The sequence below is a fragment of the Oncorhynchus keta genome, chromosome 34 (assembly GCF_023373465.1).
Source record: "Oncorhynchus keta strain PuntledgeMale-10-30-2019 chromosome 34, Oket_V2, whole genome shotgun sequence".
Lineage (NCBI taxonomy): Eukaryota > Metazoa > Chordata > Actinopteri > Salmoniformes > Salmonidae > Oncorhynchus > Oncorhynchus keta.
In genome coordinates, this window is record NC_068454.1 from 75,669,641 (window position 1) to 75,696,134 (window position 26,494).

Genomic DNA, 26,494 nt, shown 5'->3' on the forward strand with positions numbered 1-26,494 from the left:
GCATTGTCTCCCTCCATCCATGTAATAGCTCTCTGTAGTCTGACGACACACAACATGAACACACAGTCTCATGAGGTCTACTGTCATAATGTTGTAACAGATGTCAAATGGTTCTAACAGCTTTCATAAGCGGTCATAACAAATACTAAGAACAGACATAAAAGGGGCAAAATGGTTACCAGGGGATATGAGACTGCTAGGTGTGCAGACATCATTAGCACAGCCACAAATAACTGTTCCATCACCATTCTGTAAACAATGTTAAATCATGAACGATTTGTCATTTGAGTTCATTCAGTAACATTTCTAATTTGGTATTAAAAAGTACACAACAAATAATGCCAGAAGATGTTACAAGGCTACAACATGTTAAAAATCTGTAAGTTCATCACAATTTGATGGTGACTGCACTAACTTCTGGCTTTGTGCCTCATTTCTGTTCAAAATATATCAATGTAGAAACCTGTGTTGAAAACTGCCAACACAACATAATCTAGTCTTACCTTTTGCACTGTAGAGACCACACCAAATGCCAAGTATTTGTTGTCTACAACTTCAACCCCCCTTCAACTATTATTCTTTAAGGTGTGTCTCGCTCTTCTCTACCCATCCTTTGCGTCATTATTTCCTTCACCTGTGACACCTTCCTCTCTTCCTGTCTCTCCCGCCCACTGTGTACTGACAGTGATGTTGTGATGTATTTATAAGCTAGAGACAGACAGGCAGACAAGACAGGCATGTCAGCAGGGTGACTAATGCTTCTGAACCAAAGTCTCATCATTTTCGACACATACTTTAAGATGTGAAAGACAGTTTGTCACAAACATTTTATCTCGCTGTCCTCGTAAAGTTAGCTTATCAGGCAGGTGGAGTTCAGGAAGCACAGACACACATAGCAGCCAATGCAAATGGGCTTCTAGCATAAACTCACCAAATCCACACAAAAACACACACACACACACAATCATATTGCTCAGCTGTATCTTTTATTCTTCATTCCATCTCTCTGTCAGTACACAGAGCTCTGCGTTTGAACTCTCTGTCAGTACACAGAGCTCTGCGTTGAACTCTCTGTCAGTACACAGAGCTCTGCGTTGAACTCTCTGTCAGTACACAGAGCTCTGCGTTGAACTCTCTGTCAGTACACAGAGCTCTGCGTTGAACTCTCTGTCAGTACACAGAGCTCTGCGTTGAACTCTCTGTCAGTACACAGAGCTCTGCGTTGAACTCTCTGTCAGTACACAGAGCTCTGCGTTGAACTCTCTGTCAGTACACAGAGCTCTGCGTTGAAGCACACATGTTCAAGGGGACAGTCCAGTGTCACAGAACTCACACCTCACCAAAACAAAAACCAAGGCCTGATTTACCAAGCAGCGCAATGTTTACACTTGCTCTTTTCGGAGGAAATTATAAGATGAGATACAAAGCTAGAAACAGAAAACAGACTTTACTTGTCCCTTGACCTTTTGTTCTATGACTCGTTCCCTTTTGAACCGAGCAGGTGTAAACATGGCACTGGTGCAGATGCTTAGTAAATGAGGCCCTGGTGATTGCTAACAGTCTTCTCATTGACAACTCAGTCTATTCACCTGCATGCTAGCTTACTCAGGCCAGATGGAATTAGTTGATGGTAAAATATATGGACCAGAGAATACACTGGTCCTCACAGAGCAAGAGCATTGGCTCCTGGTCTACGAGAAACATTAAGGACCAATCAAATATCTCCATCCACGTTAAAAGTTCAGCTATGTGCCAAATCTGGGAACCTGACACTAAGTATTTTTGACTGTGGACCTCCTTGCATTGCCAGTGTTTAAACATACAATATATCCAAAATAGCGTTTTCCTTTAATGCATACAATATCATAGCAATCATACCATCATTATGTTAAAGCATTTGAGTAGTAATCTCTCTTTTTTTTTTACACTTTGGTGCCATTTTTAAAAAGAATTTACTTTGTAATCACATACACTCATGAAGAAAGTGGATTATTGTTGGAATATTAGAGCGATTATTGTACATCTTTGATTTATATATATATACAGTATTTCAAGGCGATTTGTAGAGATGGGAATCCAGTCAGCAGAACACATCACTGTATGGTCCCTACCACTCTAGTTTACAATGATTCAGTTATACCGTTAGCCTTCAGTTCAGTTGTGAAGAGGATATGAATTGGTCTATTGTCAGACAGACACTGGAAGACAGTGTGCATTTTAGGACTATTGTATTCTTCATGTTGTAAGTGAACCAGTAAAACTCTTTTTAAAAACCAAGGACATTAGAACACTCTCCTAAACATACACGCTGACTCATGCATACATACTGCAGAGACTCAGTCTCTCTGTGCGTGTAGTAAAATATACAAAGAAAAACATATTCTCACTATTTCTCCGCTGCCTTCTATTCTCCATTTTAATCTCCAGTTCTGGCCAAAGGGCAGGAACGCTGGGGCCAGGAGTTTTACTGGCCATATGACCCGAGCAGAAAAAACCCAAGCATTATAGCACAGGACCCTCAAAATCAACTCTGGACCTCAAAGCCAGGTCCTAACTGCATGTTTTCATTGTTCCCATCTATTCAGGGACTGATTTAGACCCGGGACACCAGGTGGTGCAATTAGTAAATCAGGTAGAATAGAAAACAAGCAGGCTCCGGATCTTGTAGTGTAAGAGTTGAATACCCACCCAGGTCTAGGACCGAGGTCATGTGGTCAGGAGAAACGCCCAAGGAATGGCATAACCAATACATAGCTTAAGACATGCATATCATTTTTTCATGGTTCCAAAACCTGTTCTTCACAACCTATATAATCGTTCAGAGAAAGCCTTGGAAACCCTTCTACAATACTAGAATATTGAGGTGTGATCAGCAGACAGCACCTGATTAAACATCTTCCTCATCAAACAAGAAAAAGAAAGAAACACAAATGAAATGAACTAAACTGAAGCCTCCATTTGGTTGTTGATAAAGAGATAGTATTTGTGAAGGAATTGTGTTCTATTATTGAGTTATTAAATATTGTTTATCTGAGGTAAGAGAGTGTTTAATACTCAAAGTAATGCATATTTCAATGTCAAGGAAGAGGAACAAAATGGTATTGTACATCTACATTCTACTGTATAATAACATAGTGTATGATGAATTAACAGAGAGGAAATCTACTCCTCAGCTCTAACAATTTCACTATTTTGCCACATCTACAAACATGAAGTGACAAGTGGAGAAAATAAAAGTTTTCCTTCAATAATTGTTTACATTCGTGACATGTACAAGTTTGAATTATTACAGATGTAGAATCTTAATTTGAGCCAGTTTGCTACAGCAGGAAAAAATTCTGCAGCAACAGGAAATGTGATTTATTACGTGGATTATAATTAATGGCCAATTTTGTAGGGGTTGATGCATTTTTCATTAGGGAAAATCAAGTCTGAAATTTCAAAGTGGAAATTACAAACTTTAGAAGCCTTTTTAGAACAGGAATAATCTCAGCAACAAAAGTGATCAAATTAAGATCCTACATCTGTACATATCATTCTTATTCTTCTGTTACATTAAATACTGTTATTACTGCTGTTACTGCTGTATTATTGAATATACATATTTGCTTTGCTCTTTCTTTATAACGGCTAACTTTTAAGCTCAAAAATAGGTTAGGCCATATCAAGCACCGTGTCAGATAGCTTTTCAGCATCAGTATTTAGTACTTCTATAACAATGTTTCAGCAATATTTCTCAAAGTTAATTCAGATTGCTTGTTTTCAGTTGCTTTGACACTCAAGTAGCAAACATAAATTATCTCAGCAGGTCATCATTCTATCCATCGATTCATTAATCTGTCAATCTATCCGTACTGTACATTCACCTGTCTGTCTGTCTATTTGTTCATCTGTGGACATTCTGTCTTTTATAGCCTGTTCATCAATCTTCCATTTCTCTCTGATACAATACTACTGATGCATTTGAGTCCTTACCAACCAGATCAGACTACAGCACATAGAAATAGAGAGTACAGAACAGATACACAAATCTCTCCTATCTAACTTCTCATATCCGAGCCTACCCATCTCCCTGCTGGAGGACAGAGTAGCAGGGCCTTCCACTGCTCTCTGCTGCTGGAAACTAAACAAAACATTAGTATACAATACAGCTCGTAGGTGTAACACTTGGGTGTCAATGCCCTTTGTCATATGTATCCCTCTCCCTGTGTCAGTGACAGAGACACACAGAGATCAGGGCAAGGCCCCAGAGCTGACCTCAGATCAGCTTTAACAGAGTATTTACACTATTCACACTAACTACCACATATTGAGCCGACACAGAGCCTATGACTAGCCTGGTCCCAGATCATTATGTGCTCTAGCGAACTTTTCTCACCATAGTTGCCATTTACTAGACACAGTAAAATGGTATTACATTATAATTACAATAAAACTACTTTTGGGGTTCTTTGGGATTCAGTGAAACAAGCACCACTATGAAACATTTAGTACCAGTTGTGTTGAAGAAAGAATACAATGTTACACAATGTTATCCAATAATTCCTTAGTAAATACCAGGTAAGTGAAACAGGACGGTAAAATAATGTTACTATGACAACCTGTCTGGTGTCAACAAAAGCGCAGAGAGACGGGCAGGCTTTTGTTTCAAAATGTGAGTTCAGAATCACACACAGGGATATCATTGTCGCCATCTGAGTGACTGCATCTTAGTTTAGTTTACTATTTGACTTTTTTTCTAGTTTTCATTGATACATATGAATGAAGTGTAGATGTCTTGATACAATTAGTGATTTGATATTATTTTAGTCCGTTTGAATAACTATGATACAGTACAGTAATGTTATATTTCTGTTTTGTTGCTAATAAAGTGATTCATCTGGAGTTTCTCTCTCTTGCCAACTGGGCTTTGCTTTGTAAAATTTCTCTGGCTATCTAGTCCGATTTCAGAGCACGCTCATCTGATGAATTTACTAACGCTCAACACACATTGAATATGGCCGGTGTCAGTAAACGTAGGCAAAAAAGCGTAATGAAATTGTTTGCCAGCATCACAGTTACAGTCACCAACACTCTGGATAACAAAAACAGCCTAACCAGCTCTGCTAGAATGAGTAAAATGGTCAGAGTGCGTTGTTCTCTCATTTTTGTCTGGAAGAAGCTAGCAAGCTAGCCAACGTTAGTCTGTTAGCTTGGGTGCTTGACTGCCGTTGTGAGGTCAGAAGGCTCGGATCAACCCTACTCCTCGACCGGAAGGAAACACTCCGAATTTACGAACGGACAATCTGACAACGCTTTGAATTTACGAACGGACAATCTGACAACGCTTTGAATTTACGAACGGACAATCTGACAACGCTTTGAATTTACGAACGGACAATCTGACAACGCTTTGAATTTACGAACGGACAATCTGACAACGCTTTGAATTTACGAACGCCCAGAGCGCACTCTGGCACTCCAGTGAATTTACGAACACACCCTAAGGCTTATATTTACTGTGTTATACTTCTAGGTGAGTTTGAAAACAACACTCGTAATGTTGCATCAGGACAGCACACTGTTAGAATGATCTGCTATGCTAGCCTGACATGAATGTATTGGTGTGGTGTGTTTATCATTATGGCTGTGTGGAAATGGATCATGCTATAGGAGTTATTACCATGGTTCTCTGTAGTACCAACAACTACCTTAAGAGTAGCCTACAACTCATATGAGTTCATTCAAATATTGCTCATATGTTTCTATGAGGTATTCTCAATTCAAGTTGTGTATTTCAATCCATTACCTCGTTACCTTTGCTCTGTTAAACAGTGGGTTCTTATGTACAGACTTCCATGGTGCTAGTAATACCACTTTCCAGTAGCTAAAACAGATTGATCTGCCACGTTCCTATATTGAGGCTTGTGAATGAAGATAGCTTGAAGAAAATAAAAAATATACTAATCTAGTGGTTAGAATGTAAACATGGCGTTGCTATAGTGACAGCGGAGGGTTGAGTGGTGCTGTGGTTGGATGGAATGACGGTCATGTGATGGAGGTGGTCTTGATAGGTCATGATCTGGGAGGAGAGTTGGAGAGAGGAGGCGACGCTGTTGTCCCTTCCTTCTCAGCCTGGTCAACGCTCTCCTCACCAGCCACAGCCACAGGAGAGCCAGGCTTACTATAAAGAGAGCGAGCAAGAGAACGAGAGAAAGAGAGAGAAAGAGCGAGAGAGAAAGAGGTAGAGCCAGAGAGAGAAAGAGAGGGAGAGAGAAATAAGACCATTTTGGGGGGAATGCATCATTTAGACTTTAACAGGTATACAGTAGGCACAAGAATGCGTTTAAAACGTGGTCAAAGAAAATGTACAGGTTAGTGTAAACTACTGTAGGTCATTAAAAGTGAGCCAAAGAGAAACCGTGAGAGAGAGAAGTGAATGCTGGTGGCAGAGAGTGAGGGAGTGAGTGTACCTGTCCCCACTCTGGGTGATGAGTCTCCTGCAGGTCTCCATCTGCACATCCAGGCCTCTCTTCATAGAACACATCTCCATGTATTCATGTAGGTGACGGTTCATATCACTCTTAGCTGTAGCCAAGTCATACTGGGGAGAAACACATCACTCTTAGCTGTAGCCGAGTCATACTGGGGAGAAACACATCACTCTTAGCTGTAGCCAAGTCATACTGGGGAGAAACACATCACTCTTAGCTGTAGCCAAGTCATACTGGGGAGAAACACATCACTCTTAGCTGTAGCCAAGTCATACTGGGGAGAAACACATCACTCTTAGCTGTAGCCAAGTCATACTGGGGAGAAACACATCACTCTTAGCTGTAGCCGAGTCATACTGGGGAGAAACACATCACTCTTAGCTGTAGCCGAGTCATACTGGGGAGAAACACATCACTCTTAGCTGTAGCCGAGTCATACTGGGGAGAAACACATCACTCTTAGCTGTAGCCGAGTCATACTGGGGAGAAACACATCACTCTTAGCTGTAGCCGAGTCGAGTCATACTGGGGAGAAACACATCACTCTTAGCTGTAGCCGAGTCTGGGAGAAACACATCACTCTGAGCTGGAGAAACACATCACTCTGAGCTGTAGCCGAGTCATACTGGGGAGAAACACATCACTCTTAGCTGTGTCATACTGGGGAGAAACACATCACTCTGAGCTGTAGCCGAGTCATACTGGGGAGAAACACATCACTCTTAGCTGTAGCCGAGTCATACTGGGGAGAAACACATCACTCTTAGCTGTAGCCGAGTCATACTGGGGAGAAACACATCACTCTTAGCTGTAGCGGAGTCATACTGGGGAGAAACACATCACACATCACTCTTAGCTGTAGCCGAGTCATACTGGGGAGAAACACATCACTCTTAGCTGTAGTCATACTGGGGAGAAACACATCATACTAGGGTCATACTGGGGAGAAACACATCACTCTGAGCTGTAGCCGAGTCATACTGGGGAGAAACACATCACTCTTAGCTGTAGCCGAGTCATACTGGGGAGAAACACATCACTCTTAGCTGTAGCCAAGTCATACTGGGGAGAAACACATCACTCTTAGCTGTAGCCAAGTCATACTGGGGAGAAACACATCACTTAGCTTAGTCATACTGGGGAGAAACACATCACTCTTAGCTGTAGCCGAGTCATACTGGGGAGAAACACATCACTCTTAGCTGTAGCCAAGTCATACTGGGGAGAAACACATCACTCTTAGCTGTAGCCAAGTCATACTGGGGAGAAACACATCACTCTTAGCTGTAGCGAGTCATACTGGGGAGAAACACATCATAGCTGTAGCCGAGTCATACTGGGGAGAAACACATCACTCTGAGCTGTAGCCGAGTCATACTGGGGAGAAACACATCACTCTTAGCTGTAGCCGAGTCATACTGGGGAGAAACACATCACTCTGAGCTGTAGCCGAGTCATACTGGGGAGAAACACACTGTCAAACATTAACATAGCCCTAGACCCCCCCTCCACACCTCAATCTGGTCGATGGTCTCTTGGTATTCTTTCTCCCTGGATTTGAATAAGTCCTCAGTGTCATTAATCACCTTCTCCAGACACTGGTCTTCCTGCTGAGAGGGAGAGAGAGAAGGAAGGAAGGAGGGGAGAGAAGGAAGGAAGGAAGGAAGGAAGGAAGGAAGGAAGGAAGGAAGGAAGGAAGGAAGGAAGGAAGGAAGGAAGGAAGGAAGGAAGGAAGGAAGGAAGGAAGGAAGGAAGGAAGGAAGGAAGGAAGGAAAGAAAGAAAGAAAGAAAGGGGAATGGAAAAAAATGGAAGTGCTCTAGCTCTATTCAAAGTAATTTCCTGGAAAATACAAATTGACAATACTATAATCTGAGTAACTGTGAATACAGAAACTCCTGATAAATGTCTATGTAATGTTGTGTAGCCTCTGCATAAAGATATCCGTACAAATCATTAAAACAATATAACTACTTGGACAAAGGTATTGCATTATGTCATCAATGTGTACTTATGAGAGGTTGAAGGTACTACTTCCAAGGCTCTAACATTAGTTAACCCCATAGAGTTACTATGGAATACCTAAACATCAACATTCTAAAGCGCACCATACCTCTCCTGGCTGGTGGGTGGTCTCTGGAGCCAGAGTGCATCCTGGGAAGTCCTCCCACAGCAGCAGAGTCTCCTCTGTCTCCTCCCAGGCCAAGCTGTCACAGTCATCTTCAAACTCACACTCCCGCCTGCAACACACACAAATGTTTGTTTATTAACGTTTGTTTGGCCTCTGGGGAAAATGCACATGGAAGCTTCCTTCTTATCAGTCTAATACCTTTACTATGGTAGAGTATAGACAGTGTAGAAGCTGGTTGTACCTGTAGAAGCCTGATAAGAGAAACTATACATGTAACAAACACCAGTCCTGTAATGTTACTCACAGCTGGTTGAGCATCCTCTGCATTTCCTCATTGATCTGATTGGCTGACGAGCCACAGAGTTCCTCCTCTCTGGGCAGGCCCCCATCGCTCTCCGAGGTGCTGATAGTCTCATCACCCTCACTACTGTTGACGGACAGCGGGGTCTGTTTCCGGGGGCGACAGTTGATGGCAGACTGGGTGTTAGGGACCTAGGAGTGGAAAGAGAGACTTAGACAGACAAACAGATAGACAGAGAGAGAGAGACACAGACAGACTGACACAGACAGACACCGTCAGACAAAAAGACAGACAGACAGAGAGAGAGAGACACAGACAGACACCGTCAGACAAAAAGACAGACAGACTACCTGATACATCTGGATGACATCCTCACAGTTCCTCTGCTGGGCCAAGTCACACAGGCGAGCCGTGATGTCGATGCGTCTACAGATGTCCATGTCCACCTTCATGGCCTTCTCCTGGATCTTACTGTCCAGATCAGACATGTTCTACACAGAAAGAGAGATGGTTACAGTCTCCTAGTAACAGTTATCATCCTAACCAGACCAGGAGTAATCTCTGTGTAGAGTGTGAGAAACAGACTGGTGGGACAGGAGAATGAACCAGACAATATTGAGGGTGAAAAGGGTCATTGATGAGTAGATGATTTGTGTGCAGTCAGATCAGGACAGTATGAGGCAGTGTGTGTATATAGGAGAAAGATGTATACCAGTTGTTGATGATGATTCTGTTAGGTGTGAATGGCAACATGAGATGGCGCCGATAGAGATGGCAGTTTCGCTTCAAGTCCTTAGGAAACTGTGCAGTATTTTTTTTTTTTTTATGCATTATTTCTTACATTGTTAGCAGTCGATTGCAGTACATGAGCGAGTAACACACTCGACCACTGTTACTCTCACTTCCGCGATGCATACAAGGCCCTCCCCCGCCCTCCTTTTGGAAAATCTGACCATGACTCCATCTTGTTGCTCCCCTCCTATAGTCAGAAACTAAAACAGGGGGCGCCCGTGCTTAGGTCTATCCAAAGCTGGTCTGACCAATCGGATTCCACGCTTCAAGATTGCTTAGATCACATCGACTGGGATATGTTCAAGGTATCCTCAGACAATAACATTGACGTATACGCTGACAAGGTGAGCGAGTTTATAAGGAAGTGTATAGGAGATGTTGTACCCACTGTGACTATTAAAACCTTCCCTAACCAATGGCAGCATTCGCGCAAAACTGAAAGCATGTATACCGCATTTAATCATGACAAGGCGACTGGAAACATGGCCAAATACAAACAGTGCAGTTATTCCCTCCGTAAGGCAATCAAACAAGCAAAGAGTCAGTATAGAGACAAAGTGGAGTTGTAATTCAATGGCTCAAACACGAGACGTATGTGGCAGGGTCTACAGAGAATCATGTATTACAAAAAGAAAACCAACCCTGTTGCGGACATCGACTTCTTGCTCCCAGACAAATTAAACAACTTCTTTGTGCATTTTGAGGACAATACAGTGCCACCGACACGGCCTGCTACCAAAGACTGCGGGCTCTCCTTCTCCGTGGCCGATGTGAGTAAAACATTTAAATGAGTTAACACTCGCTAGGCTGCTGGCCCAGACGGCATCCCTAGCCGCGTCCTCAGAGCATGCGCAGACCAGCTGGCTGGTGTGTTTACGGGCATATTCAATCAATCCCTATCCCAGTCTGCTGTCACCACATGCTTCAAGATAGCTTTCTTGGAAACAGGAACAATGGTGGCTAAGGTAACTGAACTTAATGACTATCGCCCCGTAGCACTCACGTCTGTCATCATGAAGTGCATTAAGAGACTAGTCAAGGATCATATCACCTCCACCCTACCTGACACCCTAGACCCACTCCCATTTGCTTACCGCCCCAATAGGGCCACAGACGATGCAATCACCATCACACTGCAAAATCACATCTGGGTGATGCGGTCTGCACAACGCATCACCGGGGGCAAACTACCTGCCCTCCAAGACACCTACAACACCTGATGTCACAGGAAGGCAAAAAGATCATCAAGGACAATAACCACCTGAGCCTCTACTTGTTCACCCCGCTTCCATCCAGAAGGAGAGGTCAGTACAGGTGCATCAAAGCTGGGACAGAGAGATAGAAGCTGTTTTTCAATCTCAAGGTCATCAGATTATTAAACAGCCACCAGCCAAACAGGCGGCTGTCTACCTACAGACTTCATTGGCCACTTTAATAAATGGAACACTAGTCACTTTAATAATGCAACTTTAATAATGTTTACATCTCGCATTACTCATCTCATCTGTATATTTTCTATCCTTCACTATCTATTCTTTACTATCTATTGCATCTTAGCCACTCTGTCACTGCTCATCCATATATTTTATACTTATGTATTCTCATCCCATTACTTTACTAGACTGTGTGTATTAGGTTTTGTTGTGGAATTGTTAGATATGACCCGTTAGATACTGCTGCACTGTCGGATCTAGAAGCATAAGCATTTCTCTACACTCGCAATAACATCTGCCAACCATGTGTATGTGACCAATACAATTGGATTGGATAAGAGAAGGTGCAAATTGAGAGGAACTTTGTAGATGTAGACTCACGTTGCTCATGAGGCCTTTGAAGAGCACCAGTTCAGACTTCAGCTGCTGCACTCTGACAGCCAACTCATCCTGACAGCCCTCGCTCTCCTGGAGGTCCTACAAACAAAACACACACATAATCATGAGATACATACTTTTAATTCGCGCTTTGTTTTACCTACATAATTTTTACCACAAGGACAAGTTATAAGATAAATAACTGCCTTATAGTGGAGCACGTAATAACACCTTTTATTGGGATCGATTTCCCTGTTTGTGGGTGTTCGAAGGATCTACATTTATAAGTGCCATTGCATTTCGACAGGAATATGGATGAGACGCAAAGAAAGTTCAAGGAGAGGGGCTACAAGAATGATCAGATTAATATTGCCATTGAGAAAATTAAAAACAAAACGAGACATGACCTTTTTCAAGGTCAGTCTCGCAAAAAGACGCATTCTTGCGTTCTAACTACCCGCTATTCAAAGTGCTCTGAACAAATTAAGGGAATTGTTCACAAACATTGGCACATCTTAAAATCTGATGATAGTCTCGGTATTGTGTTTTCGGACCTTCCCTTGGTCGTATTCTCGCGGGGCAGAAATCTCAGAGACCAATTGGTAAACTCTGATTTACCACCCCAAGATATTCGTGAACAACGTCTATTTGCGCCCCTACTGGATGGAAATTACAAATGGTAATGGCTGTGCTCAATGCAATGGCACTTATAAATGTAGATCCTTCAAACACCCACAAACAGGGAAATCGATCCCAATAAAAGGTGTTATTACGTGCTCCACTAAGGCAGTTATTTATCTTATAACTTGTCCTTGTGGTAAAAATGATGTAGGTAAAACAAAGCGCGAATTAAAAGTACGTATCTCAGAGCATCGTAGCACCATTAGGTGTAAAAACTTTACTTATCCAGTTGCAGCCCACTTCTTGGAGGCAGGCCACTCGATTTCGTCTCTGCGTTATATTGGCATCGAACATGTCACCCTCCCTAGGAGAGGGGGTGACCTTGATAATGTATTGTTAAAACGAGAGGCTGCCTGGATCTTTAATTTAAAGACCCTTGCGCCCTTCGGTCTCAACGTAGACTTTGATCTGAAGCCATTCTTGTGATTATTGTGACTTTGCCATTGTAATTGTGTGTAAACTTGTATAGTCAAATTAATCTATGATCGTATGCTATCCATTTGTTTGTATACTGTTCTTTGTATGACATTTTAACATTTGATTATTAACCAATGATATTAGTCCACTCCTGGCCATGATTACAGACACCTGTGTCTTTTGACACTATATAAATGAGTCATCCCGCAGTGTTTGTGATTATACCCTGATGAAGACAGCTTGGCTGTCGAAACGTTGGTATTACATTTTTGCATCTGAGCTCCAAGAGTGTGCGGCTCGCTTTTATTTTCAAGGGCCAAACCGTAAAACATTCTATATTGACCATCTCAGGGTAGGGCCAAACCATAAAACATTCTATATTGACCATCTCAGGGTAGAGCCAAACCATAAAACATTCTATATTGACCAACTCAGGGTAGGGCCAAACCATAAAACATTCTATATTGACCATCTCAGGGTAGGGCCAAACCATAAAACATTCTATATTGACCATCTCAGGGTAGGGCCAAACCATAAAACATTCTATATTGACCATCTCAGGGTAGGGCCAAACCGTAAAACATTCTATATTGACCATCTCAGGGTAGGGCCAAACAGTAAAACATTCTATATTGACCATCTCAGGGTAGGGCCAAACCGTAAAACATTCTATATTGACCAACTCAGGGTAGGGCCAAACAGTAAAACATTCTATATTGACCATCTCAGGGTTGGGCCAAACAGTAAAACATTCTATATTGACCATCTCAGGGTAGGGCCAAACAGTAAAACATTCTATATTGACCAACTCAGGGTTGGGCCAAACAGTAAAACATTCTATATTGACCATCTCAGGGTAGGGCCAAACAGTAAAACATTCTATATTGACCATCTCAGGGTTGGGCCAAACAGTAAAACATTCTATATTGACCATCTCAGGGTAGGGCCAAACAGTAAAACATTCTATATTGACCAACTCAGGGTAGGGCCAAACAGTAAAACATTCTATATTGACCAACTCAGGGTAGGGCCAAACAGTAAAACATTCTATATTGACCAACTCGGGGTAGGGCCAAACAGTAAAACATTCTATATTGACCAACTCTGGGTAGGGCCAAACAGTAAAACATTCTATATTGACCAACTCAGGGTAGGGCCAAACAGTAAAACATTCCATATTGACCAACTCAGGGTAGGGCCAAACAGTAAAACATTCTATATTGACCATCTCAGGGTAGGGCCAAACAGTCAAACATTCTATATTGACCATCTCAGGGTAGGGCCAAACAGTAAAACATTCTATATTGACCAACTCAGGGTAGGGCCAAACAGTAAAACATTCCATATTGACCATCTCAGGGTTGGGCCAAACAGTAAAACATTCCATATTGACCAACTCAGGGTAGGGCCAAACAGTAAAACATTCTATATTGACCAACTCAGGTTAGGGCCAAACAGTAAAACATCATATCTTGTCTTTATAAATCTTGACTCAAATGCACTTTAAATCCAAAGTACAACACTATAATCTGTCCATGATGATTATATATTCTTTACAGTGTAAGGATAGATGTTCTTACCCTAAGTCTTACTACAAATTCAAAGTACAACACACAAACATACAGTACATACACAGATTATACATTGACAACCCTGCCTACTTAATCTCACAAGTGCCTTGGATCATATTGTTAATCTAATTTTTATTTTTTATTTTACCTTTATTTAACTAGGCAAGTCGGTTAAGAACAAATTCTTATTTTCAATGACAGTCTAGGAACAGTGGGTTAACTGCCTGTTCAGGGGCAGAACGACTGATTTGTACCTTGTCAGCTCGGGGATTTGAACTTGCAACCTTCCTGTTACTAGTTCAACGCTCTAACCACTAGGCTACCCTGCTGCCTTCTCCCTCTTTTCTCTGAAGTATTTGATTCCGTAAACTACTAGCCAATATGTCTTGACATAAAAGTTGATTGTGTCTGTTACGAGTGTTTCTTTTTGTATCTTGTACATTGTTCTGCATGGATAGTTTAGTGTAAAGTGGGACTTTGCTGCATGCCATGTGGTCTCCTGTTGGCTCAACAGAGCCAGTCTAACTGGGTTAGGTAGGTGTCCCCTGCAGTTGCATCCTCACACATCAAACGTGAGAAACCAGAGCCCCACCTGGCTCAGCATATGCTTAGTGATGGCAAGATGGCGCCGACAGACATGGCAGCTCTGCTTCTAGCTCCTAAGCAACATTGCAGTCATTTGTTTTTTTGGTGTTATTTCTTACAAACGGAAATAACTTTTGGATATCAGAGTGACGGTAACTCATCAGCATTATGACCAGGAAAACGACTTTCCCCAATTGGATCCTTTGTTCGTAACCCCCAGGGCAATTGATCTTATCCCAGAGGCTGCTACAAGATGCCGCGGGCGGAGAAGAGTAGACTTCTAGTCTGACTGAGGAGGCGTACACACCATCCACCACTTTCGAGTATATTACTCGCTAATGTTTAGTCTCTGGACAATAAAGTACACAAGCTCAGGGCAAGGATCTCCTCCAGAGAGACATTAGGGACTGTAACATACTCTGTTTCACGGAATCAAGGCTCTCTCCGGATATAAGTCACATATCCTGAGGCTGCATTTATTGTAGCTGGGGATTTTAACAAAGCAAATTGGAGGAAAACGCTTCCGAAGTTCTATCAACACATTGACTGTAGTACTCGTGCTGCTAAAAAACACTCGACCACTGCTACTGCAACTTGACGTATGTGGCAAGGTCTACAGACAATCACGGAATACAAAGGGAAAACCAGCCACGTCGAGGACACCGACATCTTGCTTCCGGATAAGCTAAACACCTTCTTCATCCGCTTTGAGGATAACACAGTGCCACCGACGCTCACTGCCCGCACTTCAAGGACATCAACCACCCGAGACACGGCCTGTTCACCCCACTGTCATCCAGAAGGCGAGGTCAGAATGATAGCGGGGTGAACAGGCAGTGGCTCGGGTGGTTGATGTCCTTGATTATCTTTTTGGCCTTCCAGTTCAACAACTGAGACATAAACTGAACAAGTTCCACAGACATGTGACTAACAGAAATGTAATAATGTGTCCCTGAACAAAGGGGGGGGGGGTCAAAATCAAAAGTAACAGTCAGTAACTGGTGTGGCCACCAGCTGAATTAAGTACTGCAGTGCATCTCCTCCTCATGGACTGCACCAGATTTGACAGTTCTTGCTGTGCGATGTTAGCCCACTCTTCCACCAAGGCACCTGCAAGTACCCGGACAATTCTGGGGGGAATGGCCCTAACCCTCACCCTCTGATCCAACAGGTCCCAGACGTGCTCAATGGGATTGACATCCGGGCTCTTCGCTGGCCATGGCAAAACACTGACATTTCTGTCTTGCAAGAAATCATGCACAGAACGAGCAGTATGGCTTGTGCCATTGTCATGCTGGAGGGTCATGTCGGATGAGCCTGTAGGAAGGGTACCACATGAGGGAGGAGTATGTCTTCCCTGTAACACACAGCATGGAGATTGCCTGCAATGACAACAAGCTCAGTCCGATGATGCTGTGACACACCGCCAGACCGTCCACCTCCAAATCGATCCTGCTCCAGAGTACAGGCTTCGGTGTATTGCTCATTCCTTCTACGATAAACGCGAATCCGACCATCACTCCTGGTGAGACAAAACCGTGACTCGTCAGTTAAGAGCACTTTTTGCCAGTCCTGTCTGGTCCAGTGAAGGTCGTTTTGCGCCCATAGGCGACGTTGTTGCCGTTGAGGTCTAGTGAATCTTTGCCTTAGTGTGCAAAGAGTGTGCAAATCTGTCATCAAGGCAAAGGATGGCTATTTAAAATATATTTTGATTTGTTTAACACTTTTTTGGTTACTACATGATTCGATATGTGTTATTTCATAGTTTTGATGTCTTCACTATTATTCAACAATGTAGAAAATAGTAAAAATAAAGAAAAACCCTTGATTGAGTAGGTGTTCTTAAACTTTTGACCGGTAGTGTATATTTTCATAACTCCATTCTATTATTTTAGATTTGTGTGAATTGTTAGATATTACTGCACTGTTGGAGCTAGGAATACAAGCATTTCGCTACACCCACAATAACATCTGCTTAATGCATATGTGATAGAGGTAAACTGGTTCATCGGAATGGCCGATTAATTAGGGCCCGATTTAAAGTTTTCATAACAATCGGAAATCGATATTTTGGGGCGCCAATTTGCTGATTTTTTTTTACACCTTTATTTAATCTTTATTTAACAAGACAAGTCAGTTAACTTAGGGACGTGGTCCCGTGGTGGGAACATCAATCAGCGGAAATGTTCAAGAGCGCCACCTATAGAGGTTGATAAAACTCAAACTTTCATTAAAATGGACATACAATATACTGAATTAAAGCTACACTCGTTGTGAATCTATCCACCAAGTCAGATTTGTAAAATGCTTTTCGGCGAAAGCATGAGAAGCTATTATCTGATACCATGCACCCTCAAAATACTGCAACATCACCTAACACGACAGATTTTGCGTTAGCCGGCGCAAACCAAAAACGCAGAAATAAAATATAAAACATTCATTACCTTTGACGAGCTTCTTTCTTGGCACTCCTAGATGTCCCATAAACATCATTTAGGGTCTTTTTTTTCAATTAAATCGGTCCATATATAGCCTAGATATCGATCTAAGAATACTGTGTGAACAACGGAAAAAAATAGCTTTTTCTAACGTAACGTCATTTTTTTAAATAAAAAAAGTAGACGATAAACTTTCACAAAACACTTCGAAATACTTTTGTAATGCAACTTTAGGTATTAGTACACGTTAATAAGCGATAAAATTCATCAGGAGGCGATGTAAATTCTATAGATGTCGTCTCGAAAAAATGTCTTGGAGAGAGCTCGACCAAAACATCCGGTCGGGGACCGGAGGGAATCGGTTCCCTTGATTCGGTTAGACCAAGAATCAATTGCGAATCAAATGACAAGACTCTAGACAACGTGTGGAAGCTGTAGGCACTGCAACCTCGGCCTAATTTAATTCGGTTCACTTTGAACAATTCCTTGATGTCGCGCATGGATATTTATTTCCATTTTCAGTGATCAGATTTTCATGCACTTTTCGATGAAACGCACATTCTGTTATAGTGATTTAACCAGTTTTAGAAACGTCTGAGTGTTTTCTATCCACACATACTAATCATATGCATATACTATATTCCTGGCATGAATAGCAGGGCGCTGAAATGTTGCGCGATTTTTAACAAAAAGCTGCGAAAAGCTGCTTAAATTCTCGACTTCCTTAACTAGTTATTAAGAACACATTCTTACTTTCAATGACGGCCTAGGAACGGAGGGTTAACTGCCTCGTTCAGGGGCAGAAAGACAGATTTTCACATTGTCAGTTCGGGGGATTCAATCTTGCAACCTTACAGTTAACTAGTCCAACGCAATAACGACCTGCCTCTTTCTCGTTGCACTCCACAAGGAGACTGCCTGTTACGCAAATGCAGTAAGCCAAGGTAAGTTTCAAGCTAGCATTAAACTTATCTTATAACAAACAATCAATCATAAACACTAGTTAACTACACATGGTTGATGATATTACTAGATATTATCTAGCGTGTCCTGTGTTGCATTTAATCTGACTGAGCATACAAGCATACAAGTATCTAACTAAGTATCTGACTGAGCGGTGGTAGGCAGAAGCAGGCGCATAAACATTCATTCAAACAGCACTTTCGTGCGTTTTGCCAGCAGGTTTTCGTTGTGCGTCAAGCATTGCGCTGTTTATGACTTCAAACCTATCAACTCCCGAGATGAGGCTGGTGTGACCGAAGTGAAATGGCTGGCTAGTTAGCGCACGCTAATAGCGTTTCAAACTTCACTCGCTCTGAGCCTTGGGGTGGTTGTTTCCCTTGCTCTGCATGGGTAACGCTGCTTCAATGTGGTGGCTGTTATTGTTGTGTTGCTGGTTCGAGCCCAGCGAGGAGCGAGGAGAGGGACGGAAGCTATACTGTTACACTGGCAATACTAAAGTGCCTATAAGAACATCCAATAGTCAAAGGTTAATGAAATACAAATGGTATAGAGGGAAATAGTCCTATAATAACTACAACCTAAAACTTCTTACCTGGGAATATTGAAGACTCATGTTAAAAGGAACCACCAGCTTTCATATGTTCTGAGCAAGGAACTGAAACGTTAGCTTTCTTACATAGCACATATTGCACTTTTACATTCTTCTCCAACAGTGTTTTTGCATTAATTAAACCAAATTGAACATGTTTCATTATCTACTTGAGGCTAAATTGATTTTATTGATGTATTATATTAAGTTAAAATAAGTGTTCATTCAGTATTGTTGTAATTGTCATTATTACAAATTCATTTGTTACATTTTTTGGGGTCCTCCAAGAATCGGTATCAGCGTTGAAAAATCATAATCGGTCGACCTCTAGTATGTGACCAATACAATTTGGAAGTAGGACGTACAAATGACTTTCAGATTAAGTAACTCACTCTGACAGGGACCAACGGGGCCATTTTGGGGAGTTGATATTGTTGCTGTAATTCAATCATGCTGAATGTAGTTAACCATTTGGCTGTCTGATCATGACTGTCAGCTGCTTTCTGTAACACGTATGACGAACGTCATGGGAGGAGCATCGAACTAGTAGGTTAGGGATGTATACATAGCCTACAGTACAATTATGTTAGCGGTTTAGAAACATACTATATTTGGTTAGTGGTTTGCACACTATTCAACCAAGCTGTTTCACACAAGCAATTGTATTAGGTTGTTTGGCATGCGTCAGGGCAATGTCAAATGTGTCAACACCGCCAGAACCTCAGACACAACACTGCGCCTCTGGCCCCACGCCCTAAGTTAGTGTATAGATCAGTGAGGAGGGCCTTTGTGTCTACAAGCATTGAGCTCCTAAACATTTCAATGTAATGTCTTGTTGTCATGTTTGATATTCTGACATGGTTTTGTTCTTATCCCTGCAAATAAACAGAGAACAAGTGTAACAGAAAGAGGGGATACATTTACCCCCTATGTATCAATCATTAAGAGGGGTCAGGCACACACACACACACACACACACACACACACACACACACACACAGTGTTACCTCCTGTAGGTCTTCCATCTTCTGCTGCATGTCCACTCTGACAGTGTACTCCTCCTCCCACCTACACAACAAAAAGTCATGTGAAGTAAATTACACAGTAAAATGTGTAATAATAACTATTAACTCTGTGTGTGTGTGTGTGTGTGTGTGTGTGTGTGTGTGTGTGTGTGTGTGTGTGTGTGTGTGTGTGTGTGTGTGTGCGTGTGTGTGGCTGATTCAGTGACTCAACACACCACACAGACCCCACTGCACAGCAATGCCATTTATAGAATTGCTGCTTAAAATGCACAATACTGCAACATGTCAGAGCCTTTACCAAACTGCTCTTAAAACAAATAGGAGGTTATATGGTGTACAGAGAGACGTTTTTTGTGCCATTGTGCACACTGTTGTGATTGAGATAGATGGGTAAGGTGAGAGTGAGGGAGGGGGAGAGAGTGAGGGAGAGAGAGAGCGAGGGAAAGATGAGCTGAGCTCTCTTTGGAAGCCACCTCCCTTTTCCAGCAATCACAGCCTGCCGTGCAGAGTATACCGCATTGCAGATACTAGGTGGAGGGGAAGGCGCATGGCCGCATGCAGTTAGGAAGAGAGAGAGGGAGAAAGATATGATGTGGGGGAAGGGGGTTGAAGAAAGGAGACTGGAGCTGGCAGTGGAGAGTGTGCGAGAGAGAGTGAGAGATGGAGTGAAGAGGAGAGAAGTGGAGATCAGACATAACCTAACCCACTCCAATCAATTCATTAAAACAGGAACATTTCACATCTGGTTGGAAATAAATAGGGAAATGATCTCAAAGAAAATGGTAGTCCTGTGTGGTACCTATATCTCCCCACACATTAATGATGACACCTTCTCCATCCTAGAGGGGGAGATCAACCATTTCCAGGCCCAGAGACATGTACTAGTCTGTGGCGACCTAAAGCCAGAACCGACACTCTTAGCAGACATGGAGACAAACACCTACTTGGAGGTGACAGCATTCCCTCCCCAATATGCCCCCTAGACACAAGTATGACAAAACATCCAACAAAAACAGGTCACAACTCCTACAGCTCTGTTGCATGCTGGGTCTAGACATAGTCAATGGTAGGCTTTGAGAGGACTCCTACGGTAGGTACACCAACAGCTCATCTCTTGGCAGTAGTACTGTAGACTACCTTATCACCGACCTCAACCCAGTGTCTCTCGGAACGATCACAGTCATCCCACTGACACCCCTATCAGATCACAGCAAAATCACCATCTTCTTGAACAGAGCATGATGAAGAACGCAAAAACCTAAGAAAGAAATTGAGAAACCTATCCAACCAAAAACAGAGACCCAGAAAACCTTAGCTTCCGCCTTCACGATGGTGAAACACTAAAATAATACAGAAATACACTAAGAAAAAATAAGGAACAACATTTCAGAAATCAGCTCAATGTGATTGAAGAATCCATAGAATCAAATCACTTCTGGGAAAATTGGAACACACTAAACAACACGAAGAGCTATCTATCCAAAATGGAGATGTATGGATAAACCACTTCTCCAACCTTTTCAGTCGTTTAACAAAGAACCAAGAGCAAATAAATACCAAACGGGACAAACACCCAATTGAGACTCTGCATGCAGAATTCTGAAAAAAATATACTGTGTACAACGCAAAACACCAAACAATGCATGCAGAACAGAATTCTGACTACACCTGCTAGTTATCAAAGTGCGGAAAAGAGCTGTTAAATACTACAAACACCTCAAAGGAAGCGATGCCCACACATTCCACCACAAAGCCCTCACCTACAGAGAGATGAACCTAGAGTAGAGTCCCATCAGCCAGCTGGTTCTGTGGCTCTGTTCACAAACACAAACAGACCCCACAGAGCCCCAGGATAGAAACACAATTAGACCCAACCAAATAAGAGAAAACAAAAAGATAACTATTTGACACACTGGAAAGAATCAACCAAAAAAAGAAAGAAAATGGAATGCTATCTGGCCCTAAACAGAGTGTACACAGTGGCAGAATACCTGACCACTGTGACTGACCCAACATGTACAGACTCAGTGAGCATAGCCTTGCTATTGACAGAGACCCTCATAGGCAGACCTGGCTATGTGCTCACTGCCCACAAAATGAGGTGGAAACTGAGCTGCAATTCCTAACCTGCTGCCAAATGTATGACCATATTAGAGACACATATTTCCCACAGATCACACAGACCCACAAAGAATTTGAAAACTAATCAAACTCCCATATCTGTTAGGAGAAATACTGCAGTGTGCCATCACAGCAACAAGGGGCCCTTTGCCATGAGAAAAGGGCAATAAGTTCAGCACAAATAACATTTTAAATACCACTAATATTTATGTTGATTTATCTTCCCCTACTATTCATACTATAACCATATGCACATTGATATAACACTGTACATAGCTGATAACAGTATAACACATTCAAAAAATGTCAAACCTTTGTGAGTGCAATGTTTACTGTTAATTTCTAATAGTTTTTGTTAACATTGTTTTATGTCCTCACTTTTGTTTACTGTTTATCTCACTTGCCGTGGCAATGTAAACATGTTTCCCATGCCAATAAAGCTGCATTTTATTTGAAATGAGAGAGAGAGAGAAAGAGAAAGCCTCAGACAGACAGACACAGAGAGACAGACAGACACAGAGAGACAGACAGACACAGAGAGACAGACAGACACAGAGAGACACAGAGAGAGACACAGAGAGAGACACAGACAGACACAGACAGACACAGAGAGAGACACAGACAGACACAGAGAGAGACACAGACAGACACAGAGAGAGACACAGACAGACACAGAGAGACAGACACAGACAGACACAGAGAGACAGACACAGAGAGAGACACAGAGACAGACAGACACAGAGACAGACACAGAGAGAGAGAGACACAGAGAGAGACAGACAGAGAGACAGACACAGAGAGAGACAGACACAGAGAGAGACAGACACAGAGAGAGACAGACACAGAGAGAGACAGACACAGAGAGAGACAGACACAGAGAGAGACAGACACAGAGAGAGACAGACACAGAGAGAGACACAGAGAGAGACACAGACAGAGACACAGAGAGACAGACACAGACAGAGACACAGAGAGACAGACAGAGAGAGACACAGAGAGAGACACAGAGAGAGACACAGAGAGAGACACAGAGAGAGACACAGAGAGAGACACAGAGAGAGACACAGAGAGAGACACAGAGAGACACAGAGAGAGACACAGAGAGAGACACAGAGAGAGACACAGAGAGAGACACAGACAGACACAGACATACACAGAGAGACACACAGACAGACACAGACATACACAGAGAGACAGACACAGACAGACACAGAGAGAGACAGAGACAGGTAAAGGGGGGGATGATAATACAGGACAGAGCAGGTCAGGAAAATAAGGGAGGAGACAGTAAGAGGGCACAGTGGTGTAAGCACTTATGTAAAAATACTTTAAAGTACTACTTAAGTAGTTTTCTGGGGTAACTTTTACTTCACTACATTCCTAAACAAAATGTATGTACTTTTTATTCCATACATTTTCCCTGGACACCCAAAAGTACTTGTTACATTTTGAATGCTTAGCAGGCCATGAAAATGGTCCAATTCATGCACTTATCAAGAGTTCATCCCTGGTTATCTCTACTGTCTCTGATCTGGCAGACTCACTGAACACAAATACTTGGTTTCTGAATGATATCTGAGTGGTGGTGTGTGCCCCTGGCTATCTGTACATTTTAAAAACATGAACAATTGTGCCATATATAAGGAATTTTTAATTATTTATACTTTTATTTTTGATAGTTAAGGACATTTATAACCAAATATTGTTTTACTTTTACTCAAGTAGTATTTTACTGGGTGACTTTCACTTTTACTTGTGTAATTTTCTATTAAGGTATCTTTACTTTAAATCAAGTATGACAATTGGATACTTTTTCCACCCCTGGAGGGGTATGAGAGAATTAGCCAATGAGAGAGGGGGAACAATGAATAGCAATATGAATGGATAGATGGAGAGAACAAGGGACAGGGCAGGGGAAGAAGAGTGGAGGAGAGGGAGGGAAGGGGTGTATCTTATAGTGAAACTACCTTCTTGAAGTGAATTAATAGTCCTGTGGGTTTCCCTCTCTCTACATGTTGCCTGCAGGTAGATTTAACTGCATTTCTACAACAACAGACTCATGACAGAGATAACAATCTTTCACTACACTGGAGGCCTAAATCACATCAATGACTGTGCAGTACAGATGCTATCAGATATATGGATGTCTGAAGGTGAAACAAGCCTGGACTTGACTCACTTGGAGGTGGCAGTAAGGTCACATGCCTCATGAAATCACAATAAACAAACAAAACAGCCACAAACACACACTTGTCCCAGGTCCTCCCGCTCACAACCCAATCTCTGACCCTACCCAGCCTTCCTAATGGGACATACATGCTTGTCTATCACCTTACATTCATTGGGTATGGCATTTTCGCTGAGATATATTTATCCAAATCAACATATGGTCATACCTTCAGTATAGACCATGTCTATGTGACCTGTGCAGTGTGAATCAAAGCCACAGCCCTGCTGTTAATAGTGCCACAAATCAGCCGTCCGGGTTCTAGTTCTGTCATAGAATACAAACTGCAGCCATTTCAAATGTGCAGAGGTGCATTATGGTCTCTGCATCAGATTCCTGTCACTGTGTTTGGCCCATTACCCTTTTTTTCTAAAGAGGCACTAAGTAGATATTCCTTCCCCAAGCCAAACCATAAGTCAAATCTTCAATACTTGAGCTGTGCTTGAGTCAGTTATGGTCTGATAATGTTTGGTATTTCCCCCAGCTGCCCTTTGCATCTCTAGCAATGAGAATGGTGTGGGCTGTGGCAGAAATAGACAGAACACAGGCAGGACACAGCTGCTCTCAGATGCCATCTGTTGTAACAGGGCCTTTCACTTCACCCAAGTGGCATGAGCAAAATAATACATGTACGCCTATTATAGTTTCACTAAGTTACATCAACTGACTTTTACCAAGAGACGTTTAATCACAACTCTTAGGTCCCCATGCACCTTTACACCCGTCACACACACGTTAACTAGGCCTTACTTTGGTGAATAAAATCAACACATTTTACCTGCGTTTGTACTCGTCTCTCTCCCTCTTGACTTTGGCCAGGACGTTGTACAGGGCTCTGATCTCCGGGGTAATGGTATCAATCTGGACCCCGACCCCGTCCGGCTGGACCCAGGACACACCGGGGCTGGTGACGCGCGTCTCCACGCCAGAACCGAGCTTGCGGGTATGGTTGTAGGACCAGATAGTACCGGGGAGGAACCGGGGAGGCGGGTTGGTGGGGGTTCCAGTGCCTGTACTAAAAACCGTTTTCCCGTTGGTGATTGAATTGGACCCGGCTGGAGAGTCGATTGTTGGGGTTGATTGGCTTACCGTGATGGTCGGATTCTGATTCGGCTCGGTGGGGTTTGTTCCAGCTTTGTTGTTGGACTCAAGCGTGAAGACAGTGTTGAGGGCAGGTGTGAAGAGGGTAGTGGGTCGTCTCGCGGAGTTGTTGGTGTTTTGGAACGGGAGTGACCCGGGCCTGAGAGGGATAGTTCCCACAAACCCGGTCTGTACACCTGTTTCTTGGGTATGGGCCCGTCTAGCGCTTTCAGAACAACCCCCATCACAGCTGTTCTTCGCATCCAACGCCTGTTGTAGTTGTTTCTCCAAAATCTTATTTCTTCGCTCAAGTTCATGCACTTTGGCCAGAAAGCATCGGAACCGTAAGTTCAGAGTCTTTAGGACACTGATATTGGAGCCCAGGTCGTTCCTCAGGGCCATCGCTGCAGGAGGTTGGGGCACAGACCGGTGATAAGAGTGGTTTAGATGCAGGTAAGCTTGTGAGGGTGTGGTGAAATCGAACCCTGGCTGAGTCTCCGAGCCCAGTCCGGGATGGTCGCCCAGGAAGAAAGACGTCGGGTCGAGCGAGCCGAAGACGGATTCGGGCAGAAGACCTGAGGGGGAATCCGGATGACTCTGTCCTCCTTGGTTCTGCTGCTGTTGATGTTGGAGAAGCGAGTTCGCCTCTAACAAAGGATTCATACTATGGTATGGAAAACTAAAGCGCTGCAGATCTGGCATGAACACGGACGGTAATTTTCTCGGTATAAGATCACCAAAATAAAATAATGACAGGCTGAAGGTTGACTTGTTGTTGGATACCAGACGTATCCGTGACTCTCCACCTTTATCTGGTTGCGTAAATGGTTGTAATTACGAATGTTATCCTCGATTTATGTCCGTTCGGGCTAAAGAGGCTCGTGGAATAAGTGCTCTTCTCTCTTCCTCTGTCTCGCTATTATGCTGGATAACAGTCGCCCCAAAAAAACAATGCCGAATAGGCCGGTCCCACGGCTATGCGCAGGCGACAACACTCAAATGTATTTCAGAAAAGTAATGTTTTGGTATATAGGCTATATGAGAGAAAGTACTGTTAAATCCTGCAAATCACTAATGTATTAAAAATAAATCCAGTGTCTTCCGTCAACGCTTATCTGGCTCCAAAATGACCACAAGACACAACAAGTGCTGCGGGATTTGGAGAGCAGGGAAGCTACCGTAAATACACAAGTAGCTGGTTTTCTTTTAACATTAGTACCCATTAGGCTATGAACAGTTCAATGAGTGCAGTGTCAATTTTATTTTGTTACAAAATACATGCATACAATTG

At 42.7% G+C, this 26,494-nt stretch overlaps 1 protein-coding gene across 6 annotated transcripts; it reads right to left on the reverse strand.

Moving 5' to 3' along the window:
* Positions 1-964: 964 nt before the first annotated feature.
* iffo1b (intermediate filament family orphan 1b) lies at positions 965-26,355 on the reverse strand. 6 transcript variants are annotated; one of them, XM_052494866.1, is made up of 9 exons: positions 24,902-26,354; positions 19,758-19,818; positions 11,510-11,605; positions 9,254-9,394; positions 8,907-9,094; positions 8,585-8,711; positions 7,988-8,080; positions 6,453-6,583; positions 965-6,163 (listed from the first exon to the last, which is right to left on the reverse strand). In XM_052494866.1, exons 1-9 carry the CDS (start codon positions 25,903-25,905, stop codon positions 6,055-6,057), a joined length of 1,950 nt encoding a protein of 649 aa, XP_052350826.1. In that variant the 5' UTR covers positions 25,906-26,354; the 3' UTR covers positions 965-6,054. The 6 variants fall into 6 exon arrangements, with proteins under 6 accessions (XP_052350826.1, XP_052350825.1, XP_052350829.1 ...); XM_052494865.1 differs by having other exon boundaries at positions 7,988-8,083; positions 24,902-26,353; XM_052494869.1 differs by lacking the exons at positions 965-6,163; positions 6,453-6,583 and adding an exon at positions 6,672-6,788 and having other exon boundaries at positions 24,902-26,355.
* Positions 26,356-26,494: the final 139 nt, after the last annotated feature.